Raw genomic sequence first — 12,967 nt, 5'->3', positions numbered from 1 at the left:
TTATGTTCTGGACAAGGATTCAAAAACTGCTACGTGGAGGTTAAGAGGAGGATAGAAATGCATTTGTCAAAAATGCTAGGATGAGACTGCCCCCTAGAGGTCAACACACTACACTGTGTGAGAAAATAAAGAACCAAGTAAAACTGATGAAAATATGCAGACCTCTTCGTTGGGTCTAGTGTTACTAAAAAGAACTGGGTGAACTAATATTCATGTGATAATTTGTTTATCTTATGACAAATAAAGATAAATTTATTTTCCATCCAAGGCTATGACAAAGAAGATGTTTTCTAGGGACTTTGGTAGAAAAAAAAATGCAGATTGGAATAATGTTTAAAGAGTTCATGTAAATCTAAATAAATTTAGTATTTTTGAATACATGCTTAGAATTGTGATTCAACATTCAAAAACATGTTCAACTGTATTTGTACTTATGAAGAATCAACATAATTAAATATCAGCAAAATAATATTTTGAAATATGCAGTTAACTATTTTTATTATTTTAGATTTTGGGGTAAGTGTACAGGTTACATGGACATATTGCACAACAGTGAAATCGCACAGAAACAGAACTATCAGTTTAGATTTTTTTAGTAAAAGGCAATACGCAGCCATGCTTACCTGTAATGACTGAAAGTGGTTTCTCCAAGCAACTTAAAGTTCCTCTTTCTGCTACACTGAATAGATATACTAGATAATGATGAAAAGACTTGAGGTCTCTAATTATTGTTGCTGTGTTGCATTTTTCAACAAACACCTCTTCTGATGTATTGTTTTCAACATCCAAAATAGTGATAAGGTAATGATGAAAAAATACAGGATCTGGAGGATCCCAGTGTAAAAATATTTCTGTTGGGGTAACACGTGTAACTCTGAAATTTTGGGCTGACAAAGGGCCTGGGAGATAAAAACAACCAAAAAATACATTGTATTAGTGACGTGATTTGGCAGAATAATCTCTCGCTTCTCAGTATTTCCAAATACTCTAGCTTGGAAAAGAAACAAAAACTGGGTTTGAGTCCTGGCTCTTCCACTTTCAAGTTTCACTCCCTGAGAAAATTATCTACCCTCTCTGACTGTAAAATGGGAACTATATTAGTAGGTACCTCATAAAGCTTTTGTGAAGATTGAATGAGATGAAGAATGTAAAACACTTGGCACGGTGTTTGCCACACGCTATTGTTCAATAATTATTTTACTATCCTCACCACCAAAACAGCATGTATGGCATTCAACGATCATGCATTATATATGTCTCTTACCTCTTCTGTCTTGTCAGACTAGAGAGCAGAGACTTTGTTATTCACCCTTCATTCTCATTATCACTGCAACGCAGGCATTCATCCTTTTACAGAAATGTTTCCCTACTCTGGCCATTTCATTCAGTGCCAGTGATTGTCCTAATTAATGCTTCCAGATTAATTTTCTTAATATTGTACCTTGCAAATGGCCTCAAACCTATACCCATCCCCCACTCCTCAATATACATGTGCTAACACATTCTTGATTCTTTCTTCAGGAGCAACAGCTCAGGAGTTACAATAAGACCATCTAGGTTATTGTGTAGCTCGGTTACTTAACAAAGCATGTTACTCTAGTCAGTTTACTTAACATTCCGGAAGTTCAGTTTTCTCATTTGTATATAGCTACTCTCAGGGTTAAGGCAAGGACTGAATGAGATAATGAATTGAAAGTGCTTTGTAAAATGTAAAACAATTGTTAGAAACTATAGTCTTAATGAATTTCCATCGCTTCCAAGGTCAAGTCCAAGCATCTGAGGCAGATACCCCTGCCAATCCCAAGTCTGGCACCATCTACCTCCCACACTGATTTTACCCTCATGCCTAAGGAAATTGTCTTCTCTAGTCAATCTTCTTCTAGTCAAGGCTTCTTCTACAAATTCTTATCTCTACACTTCTGCTCACAACATGCTTTTTCCTCCTTCAAGTTTGAGTCTAAGCCTCTCCTTTCCATGAGTCTTCTCCTGTCATCTACTGTATGAATTCAAGTCAGTATTTATTAAATGCACCACTGGTTGGATATTTAGGTTATTATTTTGCTGTATAGTTTTGTTTGCTTCTGTTTTTATTCTTTACTAATTATCTCCAGTGCAAGGCGATTAAAGGCAGGGATGCATAGCTCTCCCTTTCCTGCTCTCAGCACATATCGGAAATTCAGCTCCACAAAAATTTATTGATCATCCCCTATGAGGTAGGCAGTAGTTTAGCTGGTACTATAAGACAATTAAGACATAGTTAATGTCCTCATGAGGTTTGTAGTTTAACAGAAAACCCACACATAAACAGATTCATTGCAAATTTATTATTATTATTACTATTTGACACTGAACCTTGATTTGTCATCCAGGCTGGAGTGCAGTGGCACAATCTCAGCCCACTGCAACCTCTGCCTCCTGGGTTCAAGTGATTCTCCTGCCTCAGCCTGCCAAGTAGCTGGGACTACAAGCGTGCACCACCATACCTGGCTAATTTTTGTATTTTTTGTACAGATGAGGTTTCACCATGTTAACCAGGCTCCTGACCTCAGGCAATTCACCCACCTCAGCCTCCCAAAGTGCTGGGATGACAGGCTTGAGCCACCGCACCAAGCCTAAAATGATTAAATATAGAGGTATCTCCAGAGTTATATGAGAAAATACCAGACTCTCATAAAATATCTGCCAATGACAGAATTAAAAAGTTTTTAAATTATATTTTCAGGTGTCTTGTAACTTACGCGTTTCTATAGTGAATATTGGACTGAAAGTAGTTTTTGCCTCCCATTCATTTATTGCGAAGAGTAAAAATCTATAAATATGACCAGGAAACAGTTGGGTAATTGCTTTTTCTGTAGTATTTGGGGGTATGCTTTCAAAACGTTGTTCTCCTGTATAATCTAAAGAATATTTAATGATAATCTTATATCCCAATTTCATCCACTTATTCAAATTATTCCAAAAATTCAAATTATTCCAACTAAATACAACTTCAGTTGTTCCAACATCCTTTAAATAAAGCAAAAAGCTTTCTTGCAGAGAAGGTACTGAAAAAATAGAAAAGATAATTATTTTTAATTAGAAATTATAATTCCATACTGAAAATAATGAAATAAATTAAAATTAAATAATAAAAAGCTGCATGAATATAAGAAAGAATAATAAAAATAATTACATTCATATTCACAAACATATGGCAACGGAACATAACAGAAAAATCTTGTAAAGAAATAGTTTGATCCAGTTGCATTTTGCTGTAAAATGTAGCAATGTGTTTCATTCTCGGATAGCAACGAAAGAGAAAATATTTCATTTTTCTTAAGGCTAAAAGATGATCCATCTGCCCATGTAAGAAGACCTTCTTTCTGTAATAAGATGAACAAATTAAGCCAATTAAAAGGAAAAGTGTGATATATTCAGTCACTGCATTTCAAATATGTGTATTTGAAAATTTTAATTAATCATAACTTTATTATAAAATTTTCTAAGATTTTAAAATCATCAGCCAGTTTAAAATTTTTATGTAGATGTCCTTCATGATAAAGTAGCTGGCGCCAGGCCAGTGGCTCATGCCTGTAATTCCAGCTACTTGGAAGGCTGAGGCAGAAGGATGGCTTAAGCCCAGGAGTTTAAGGCTGCAGTAATCTCTGCTTCAGTCACTGCACTTCAGCCTAGGTGACAGAGCAAGACTTATGTCAAAAAAGAAAAAAGAGAAAGAGAAGGAGGAGGAGGAAGAAAAGAAGGAGGAGGAGGAGAAGAAGAAAGAGAAAGAGAAGGAGAAGGAGAAGGAGAAGCAGCAGCAAGCAGCAAGAAACAGAGTTCAGTTTCATTTACTCATTAGCCATATTGCAAATCTCACAATAAGCCGCTATTTTCTCATCTGTAAAATGAGTATAATAATAGAACCTACATCTTAAGGTTGTTGTAATGATTAAAGAGGCAGTACCTTCAAAGGCTCAACACAATGAGGCACAGAGAAATTATTCATTAAATCTTAGTTATTTCATTTGAAATCATCAAATAAATTGCATGCATCTGGAGAGGTTGTTGATACCTTCCTGCTAAAGGATGTCCTTGGTGAATCTCACCAACCCAATTTTCACGAGTAATAAATATCTGTCATATATCTACCCTTCTTGAAAGGGGTAGTTTAAAAAAAGTATAAGCTTTGACAAAATACTCCTGCATACTAATTATATTTCTGACACTTACTATCTACTCTTGGGCAACTACTAATCTTAGAAACTAAATTTTCTTGCCTATGCAATGGAAATAATCATGACTACTTTGCATAGTTGTCAATAGGTTTAGAGAGTATGTTTGTAATACAGCAAACACATAACAGCTCCTTAAAAAATAAATGTAATACTTATAGAGATAATGAACACTACGAAAACAGATACTATATCTATATTTTGGTTATCAGATCATCCCCAAAATCAAGCACAGCGCCACCCTAGCTGCATGGGTGAGAATTAAAGAGACCTGTTTCCTCTGGACATTTTAAAGAGATTTTAAAACAATACATTCAAATTCCACCTAACAGAACGAAGAAATCCCATTTCCTCAGAAAGTCTGCTTTATTGCATATGTATTGCTGTAGTTTTAAAAATAGTCATAGGATCAGAGATAGTATTTCAAGTGATTAAGACATGAGAGTTGGTCAGACAGATACAGGTTCAAGGCCTGGAATGGGCATTGGTAAGTTATGTGCCCCAGGATCTCTCTAAGATCTATTTTCCTGTATAAAATGGGAATAATGATAGCACCTACTACAACTATAAGGTGAGAAGTAAATGAAGGTTGCCTATGCAGGTGCCCTAAAAGGGAAGAAAGAGACTATTAATCTTTCATTCATTAAGTTCCTGCTGAGTACCAAATCCCAGTTTGAAGCTAGGAATGGAATGCTGAATAAGACACACTCTTAATCCTTGAAGTCCAGTAACAATTTTGCACTTATTCAGCACAGATTTACTTAAAGGAGTGATTGCTTTCTGAACCTACCATGGGGATTATGATGTAGCAGGTAACTTTGATGTCAACCTCAAAATATCATGGTTAAGGGTAGCATCTGATGCATGTCCATATGGGCAAGCAAATCTCCCTGTGCTCCAATTCCTAATATATCATGCTAACAGTAGTGAACAAATATACATATATATGTGTGTGTATGTGTGTGTGTGTGTGTGTGTATATATATATACACACATATATATACACACACACACACATATATGTATATATACACACACACACATACACACATTAACTGGTCTACTTGCTAAAAGACTGGCATGCTGGGAGAGGGAGTCTGAGATGTCTAAGTTGAATTGTGGTTTAAGGAATCTTTATTAGAATGTAATTCATTGCCTACTAAAAGATGAAGAAAATTCAATAAAAGAATACTTTTTAAATGCAATTAAAGATTCCTAGAGGTTTTCCCAAGCTTATGCAAAGCTCCACAGGAAAGTTGGCATCAAATTGGTAGGATCTGCCTTAGTTCACCATAGATAAGGATATCTCATGGAGAACAGATTTATCTTTGAGTGCCAGGAAATAAAAGTCAATGGATCACCAAGAAGAAAACACAGACTAGGCAAGAGATTACTGTGTTAGGTCTTGAGTTTCTCTACAAAATGCTGACCAAATGAAGTTTCATGAGACATTCCAAAGTGCTAGGAATGTTGAAGAAAAATGTTACACATTCCTTATTTCACTAGTGTTAAATAAAATCTCCATATATTTCTGTATTGCTTTTAGTAAAATTGAGCTTCACAAGCCTGATGTGTGGAGTGAAAAGAAGAAAATGGAAAAAACTTTTCATGTTTTGGGTTTCATATTATTGCACTGTTTGCAGAGGTGAGAAATAAAGGAAGTGAGACAGGTTTGATTAGAGGGAGAAGGCAAGTTCAGTCTTGGCAATGTTAGAGTGTCTGCAAGAAGTGCCAGAGGGATCATTAGAAGAAAATTAGATATATGTCTGGACTCATAAGAGGAAAGTAGACTAGATAAAGAAGTTAGGAATAATTGGTTTAGGTGGTAAATGGAGTGAAGAAATGGATGAGGTCACTCAAATGAATTTAGAAATGGTCTGGGGAATACCAAAATTAAAGCGAAATTAGGTTTTAAAAAAGATGCCTACAAAAATACATTAAAATGGGTATCTATAGAAAGAGAAATTGTATTGAATTAATGAAGGAAGAAATCAATGAGTAAAGAATGCATGAATGAATATAGATAATAAAGTTTCATTTATCATAATATATGTATTTCTTTACATTTACTGACCTTCAGATCATTAAGACCAGTCCATATTATTATTTGATTGTTTGACTTGAGATACGAAAATACAAAATTTTTTTCCTCTTCATTTTTTATATCCACAAGGTGTGCAGAACTTAAGGATAACTTACAATGTTGCTGGGCTATATTCCATGGCTTACTGTCATTGTTAATTCTATAACAGTTATTTTTTAATGCTGCCCATCCTTGTGAACACGATCCTACCAAAAGAAAAATCCCGTTAAAGATAAATCCAGTAATATAACATTTCGTAATTATATTTCTTAACATGTATACAATTATGAAAACCTCATAGTATTAAGTGTGCACCTTCCCTATACTACTCTCAAACCAATAAAAATATTAAAGCTTTGTTTATTAATCAAGTAGCAATAAATTACCACCAATTAACATAGTTTTTTAAATAGCTGTAAGAATTAGTTATGCAGAATTATTGTCCAATTATAACTTCATTAAAATAAAAAAACAAAGATGTTTTTCTTTCTAAGAAAAACCTTACTTTAGATTGCCTTTCCTTTCCCTTACTTTTGTACTGGTAGCAAACTTTTTATCATATTTCAGGTTTCTTTTTATTTTGGAGTAGCAGACACAATGCTTGCTAAAAATTTTGCTCTCAGTCAAACACTTTTGACTCAAACACTTTGACTTCAAAAGTGTTTAGCTTCCAGAAAGAAAGCTGGAATGGCTGCTTAGCTTTATTCTCCAAGATTATGTACCAGAGAGACTGGAGAAAATAGCAGCCTGTTCAGAGAAAATATTGCACATCAGTTCATGTTAATATTCTACCAGTGCCTGAAGTCAACACAGTAGGAATATGTGAGAAGGTTCTTCTAAAGATCTTTTGTCTTTTTTTTCCCCCCCACAGGAGAAAGGACACTTAATTACCTTATTGTATTTTTTTCTTACTATTTGAGTGTTTCTATACTTCACTTGTACAATGCATGTGTTGTGTCTTTTTTATTATTCCTGTAGGGGATATTAAAATGGGACTCTCAGACTGTCACAAAGAGTGTCCTGCCCTCATCGGCCATCTATGATTCTGTCCCCTTCTACCTGTTCCCACCTTGTGGAGGAAAGATATGAAACTAGGAAGACCCCCAAAATTGAACACATTCACCTTTCCCCGAAACTTTTCCTAATTTTGGTCAGGTCTGATCATAGATGAGTAATAGAGAAGCTTTAAATACAATGAAAGATCAGTGTGTTTGTAATATATTGCAATGGATCATTTAATACCTGAAAATGAGACTGTTTGTTGACTCACCAAAGTAACCTAAAACGCTATGGAATTTGTATGACTCATTGTCAGAGTTAAGAAAAAGAGAACCCACTTGGGTTTAAAGGAAGTGCTGGGAAGAAAATAAAGTTATAAAGTTGGTTTCTACCATTACTCCGCTAAGTCCAGCTTGTTCAATAATCAGTCAGATACCAGAATGATACAGTCAAAAAAGGAGACTATGCTAATTTGTTTACATGCAGCCTGCAGTGATTAATACTTGGCTAGATCACTTTCAAAAAGGCCAATACAACTGCCAAATTATCTACAAAATATATAATAAATATATAATGAATGATGAACCAAATGTCTATATACCTGTTTCAACTTGAACATCCAGTCTCTGAAACATATTTATGAAATCCAAATGTAACTGTCTAAATTCAAATGTGAAAGCATATAAAGTTGCAGGTTTTAAATTACCCCACTCATAAACCATAACATTATTTTGCATAATTTGTGAAGAATTATTGAAAGATATTGACACTGATATATCTTTGGAAGAGGGCACACTCCAGTTAAAAGAAACACTCGTACTTGTTGCTATTGTTCTAATATTGCTAGTTGAGATTCCACCTAAAAAATCAGGGAGAATAATTAGTACAGATTCAAATAAAATTGAATGAAACACAAAGGATATTAAGTTACATGATTCGCCATGATGGGAGAACATTATCTACCCATAAAATATTTTCTAGACTATGTGGGAGTTTCTTCTATTCTACATAGAATGAATGAATTAGATTACAGAACCACATTATATTTTTTACATAATCTGGATAACACTTAAAATCTCCACTCTACCTATCCATTCATACAAGTACACACAAAATGTCAAAACTGAAAACTATATTCTTACCTTAGTTTATAATTTTCTTTAAATTCTGAGATTTGCGTTATATAAAAAAATAATACTATTATAATTTTACAGTACCATTATATACCTGTTAATCATTGTAAAATTTAAATTATCTGGTAATGAAAGTTGACATAGCTGATCAACATATACATTACTTACGAATTTGAAATGACTTTTCACTTAAAATTTGTCCATATCTCATGGACCGTAAAATGATGTGATAATCTTCATTTTCCTTTAGTGTTATTATTAATTTCTGATGTCTTTGTGAGTCTGCAAGAATACTTTTTACATCCTGCAAATAATTAGATTCATCTGCTTAAGACATGTTTATTGAACATTATCTCTAAGCCAGGCACATTAATTACAAATTTGACTTTTGTATATCTCCTTAATAAAAAGTAGTTTTTCAATATGAAATATAAACATATATATGAAATGTTTATTTCTACATAAAAGACAGTTTTTAAATGATTACTTTCCTTTGGTACATAAATTCTAAAAAGACAAGTAGTCATTCCTATGAAACACTTAAATATTAATTTGATCAATTACTTATTAAAGATATTTCAAAAAATGCTAACATTTTATATATTAATAAAATAAGAAACCCTGACAACTATTAGGTTACTATTTACAATGTGGCACTTGGTAATAACAGATTTATACTATGCTTACTTTTTATCAGAACCAAGAAAAGATTCCTTACTTTTCGAGCAAAATCATTAACACGTTGATATTTAAAAAAATAAAATTCAGGATTTCCTCCCTTAGGAAATTCATCCCATTCGATTAAAACTTCTGTTGTTTGTTTATTCACTGGTATATAATGAAAATTTTTTGAGATCTAAAATGGAAAAGAGAAGAAACTGTAAAAAACAGTAAAAATGCATTCTTGATTGTTATTTTATAAGCAGATTTATTAAAATGACACCTAAAATACATCAAATTATAATTTTAAAACATTTCAGCAGTATCAGTGTCTACACATGAATTATTCTGTCAGTTACTGTATTTATAAATATAATTTTGAAAATGACTTCAGTAAAGCAAGTAAAATAAGAGCATGGAAATTTAAGATCCTTGTCTCTGTAACTAGGAAACATTGTGTCCTTGGGGTCAGGGAAGAGGCAGAGACTCAAAGTCTTGAGAAAAACACGGCAAATCTTCCTAGAGTGCCAATTGTGAATCTTGGTGATAATGTCTACAAAATGGAATTATTTTGCAGACATTATTGACAACATATTTGCAAAGAAAATACAATTGGGTACAAAATGTGTGACACTAAGTCATTTTAGATCCTTATTTCATCTATATGTAATTAAAATATTAGCAAAGTAAGACAGACCTCAAGATCAGAGACCCTTGATGTTCCCTCAATGACAAAAAGCATTTCAACTTTCAAAAGAATATATGTATCAAAATACCTACCAAAAACAACTCTGAAATGCCTTATTATACCCTGTCTTCTTCCCAAATTCTGACTTATCTCCATGATTATCCCCAAGACAATTTTTAAGCAATAAAAATACATATGCGAGTGACACCTAGCAAAGAAAATGTTTATTCGTAGGTACTAAACCTGATATTTAGTATTATTTCCCTTCAATATACTCCTCATTTTCCAGAATGATAGATTCAATGCAATCACATCTTGCCCATTAGCTAATTATTCCAAAGAGGGTGCACTCAAAAATGTCTTACCTTAACAACATATTGTAACCAGAGCAGTAGAATAATTAATTTCTCCATCTAGAAAGTAAAGTGTATTCAGTTCAATTAAACATGTATTTCTTAGCTTCAAAACTAAACTATTGGACATTCTTTAAATGGAGTGTATGTATATCATTTTAATGTCATGTCTTTTCAATGTAGAGTGACTACTCATCCCATTGAATGTTAAGGCATTAATAGGTGAGTGCTGCATAATTTTTCCACTAAATAAAATTGGAAACATTAGTACTTTCCAAAAAATAACAAAATAACTTTTTTCTAGAAACTGCTTTAATTAAATATAAAGGAGGTGTTAGAAATAAAATGAATTATCAGGCAATTACACAAAATTACATTGCATCGTGTGAAATTATTTAACCTCAATTAATGGAAATCTAGAACACCTACACAACTGCTGCTTCTTTGGAACTAATTCCTCACATTTAAAAATTACACCATCATCATGAAAAATATTTCAAAATACATGAAACTGAAACTTAAATAGAAACAATGTTCAATAGTCGTTTCAACTCAATTTGTTTTAAAAATACATTCATCTAAAAAGCTTGCCTAGCCTTTCATGGGAACCTGGAGCCCCTAAGGACCTAAAAACTTTTATATTCATCTCAAGATACAAAGAAAAAGAAAATACCCCTGTATTTTATATGTTTTTAAAACTGAAAATACTATTTTAATAGTAAACAGTTTCCAAGGATCAATTTTAAAGCTCCTGAAAGCTCACTGTAAAGCAAGTTTATTCCTATAGAATCCTCTTTAGTTCTTATTAAGTAGGTGTTTACCTCAGATAAAATGCAACCCAGTTAAAAAGAAATGCCTAATAATTAAATGCAGACTCTTCCACAAAACTGCAAAGCTTTAACCTTTTCCATTTTTCCAAGCAACCTGATGTAAGTGTTCTAGGGCTATGGTATTAATTCCCCCCTAAACCTAAGCATAAACTATAATTTTGAAGGCTGTGTGCTATAATAAAAATGCGAAAGTGGGAAGCTCCGGGATGCCCGCTCTTTAAGTCCAAACCCCCACTCAAATTCAATTTTGTGTTTGCCCTGGTAGTGTGTAAAGAGCCCCTGTCCTAATGCGCACTATTTTAGAGTTAAAAAGCGCCAACTTTTGAAATGGGGAGAGAGGCAGAGTATAAAAGAAAGGATTGCGGTTTAAAGAATGGTTAGACTGGTGGAGAAAGAAGGAAAGAACTGAGACCTGGAAGTCAAACTGCAGGGGATGCAAGGCTGAGAAGTCGCAGGTGCCGCGGCACCTCTGCAACCCGTCCTAACCCCCATATGGACCCGGACCCGGACCCGGACCTGCAGCCACGCGGCGCCTGTGCTTTGCAAGTTTCGGTGCCGGGGCAACTGGCCTGGGAGGTGCTGGCACTGCTCTGTGTGCGGCGGCCCAAACTGCCCACGATTCCTGGGTCACAGCCCACCTCGCAGCCTGCCTCCCTCTAGCCCCCTTCTCGCGCTTTGCTCCAGCTTTTGCTGCAGCTGCTCTGGCGGCTTTCATTTGGGCCAGCGATGCCCTCCTGCGTTGGGTTAATTAAGCGAAGGTTTCCATGGAGACAGACAGGAAGCCTTGGGAAGGGAGAGGAGTGGGAGGCAAGTCCCAAAACATTGAAATGTGGAGGAGAATTGCATTCTTCATGGAGGAAGGGAGGAAAGGGAAGGGCGATGAAGGAGAACACGAGTGGGACACATTGGCATCTCATTTAAAAAAACAAAACAAAGCAAAAAGCAGAAGTCGACTATATGGCTGTGAATAGTCCAGTTTGGCTTAAGATCAAATATGTGGCTTTGTATGAAGCCACACTCCTCGTTAACCTGTGTGTGTGTGTGTGCGTGTGTATGTGTGTGTGTGTGTGTGTCTGCAGTATTTGACAACGTTAATTGAACCCTGAGATAGCTTCCCTGACATCTCCCTTGCCTGGCACTTGCATTGGCTTAGTCTGCATCACTGTGTCCTCTGACATTGCCAGCTTAAAAACTGAGTTGACCTGTGGTGCCTTCCTTGACTGTGGGCTATTTCATTCACTTTTGTGATTTCAACCATATTCAACATTTCCAATCACTCCGTCTTGGATTTCATGTCTTTCCAGGCTTCAGAGAAGTATTTATAGCTCCAAAATGGGCATCTCCATCTGGATGTCCCTACAAGTGATTCAAAACCGTATTTTCAAACCTAAATTTATAAACTCCTTTTCCAGCTCTTCCTGAGGAAAGGATCCTTCACCCAAACAACCAAACGAAAATCACCACCTCTTCGTCCTCAGGTCCTTTTCTCACCACCCAGTGCCACTTTATCCTGCAAATCTCTTTGATTCCACTCCTAAATTGCCTCCTAGGCTGATTAATTCTTCATTTTTATCACTGTTACAGACTTAATTGAAAACTTTAAATTTCTCTCTCTCTCTCACACACACACACATATATGCATGTGTGCTCTCACTCTTGCTATCTCTGTCTGGAAAACATGTATCATGTTTAAGGGTTTGTACCTCAGCGCAGATCCTGTGGCTCCGTTTACTAGCTAAGCATCTCTTTGGAAATTTGGCTGTGGTGAAGAGTAAGCTTGAAGAGTGCTTAGTAGAGCGTAAATACTTTGAAAGACAACCAACACTGGTTCACTGCAGCTACTGCTAATACACTAACACTTGGATTATGTCTCCTTGTTTGATACTGCCAGTCTGTCTTACTCACTGCTAGCCAGTGTGATCTTTCTGAAATACACACATGATACCATATAATCATGCATGGAGGGTACTTAAAAGCCTGTTGTGACTTTTTGTTGTCTATAATGTACCT

The 12,967-nt window shown here is 35.0% G+C and overlaps 1 protein-coding gene across 2 annotated transcripts in view; it reads right to left on the bottom strand.

Annotated features, from left to right (window-relative positions):
• The window catches only part of PTPRQ (protein tyrosine phosphatase receptor type Q), a 266,655-nt gene extending 254,976 nt beyond the window's left edge, over positions 1–11,679 (bottom strand). For both annotated transcript variants that reach the window (XM_015431259.4, XM_015431261.4), the window contains exons 1-9: positions 11,474–11,679; positions 10,140–10,187; positions 9,145–9,282; positions 8,595–8,730; positions 7,895–8,152; positions 6,286–6,500; positions 3,173–3,362; positions 2,739–3,044; positions 624–899 (exon numbers count right to left, since the gene is read on the bottom strand). In XM_015431259.4, the coding sequence (XP_015286745.3) occupies positions 624–899; positions 2,739–3,044; positions 3,173–3,362; positions 6,286–6,500; positions 7,895–8,152; positions 8,595–8,730; positions 9,145–9,282; positions 10,140–10,187 (1,567 nt within the window). In that variant the 5' untranslated portion in view covers positions 11,474–11,679. The remainder of the gene's footprint in view (positions 1–623; positions 900–2,738; positions 3,045–3,172; positions 3,363–6,285; positions 6,501–7,894; positions 8,153–8,594; positions 8,731–9,144; positions 9,283–10,139; positions 10,188–11,473) is intronic.
• Positions 11,680–12,967: the final 1,288 nt, after the last annotated feature.

This window comes from Macaca fascicularis, chromosome 11 (genome assembly GCF_037993035.2).
Source record: "Macaca fascicularis isolate 582-1 chromosome 11, T2T-MFA8v1.1".
Taxonomy (NCBI): Eukaryota; Metazoa; Chordata; class Mammalia; order Primates; family Cercopithecidae; genus Macaca; species Macaca fascicularis.
Note: the sequence above shows the minus strand (reverse complement) of the source record. Positions and strands in the feature narration are given on the sequence as shown.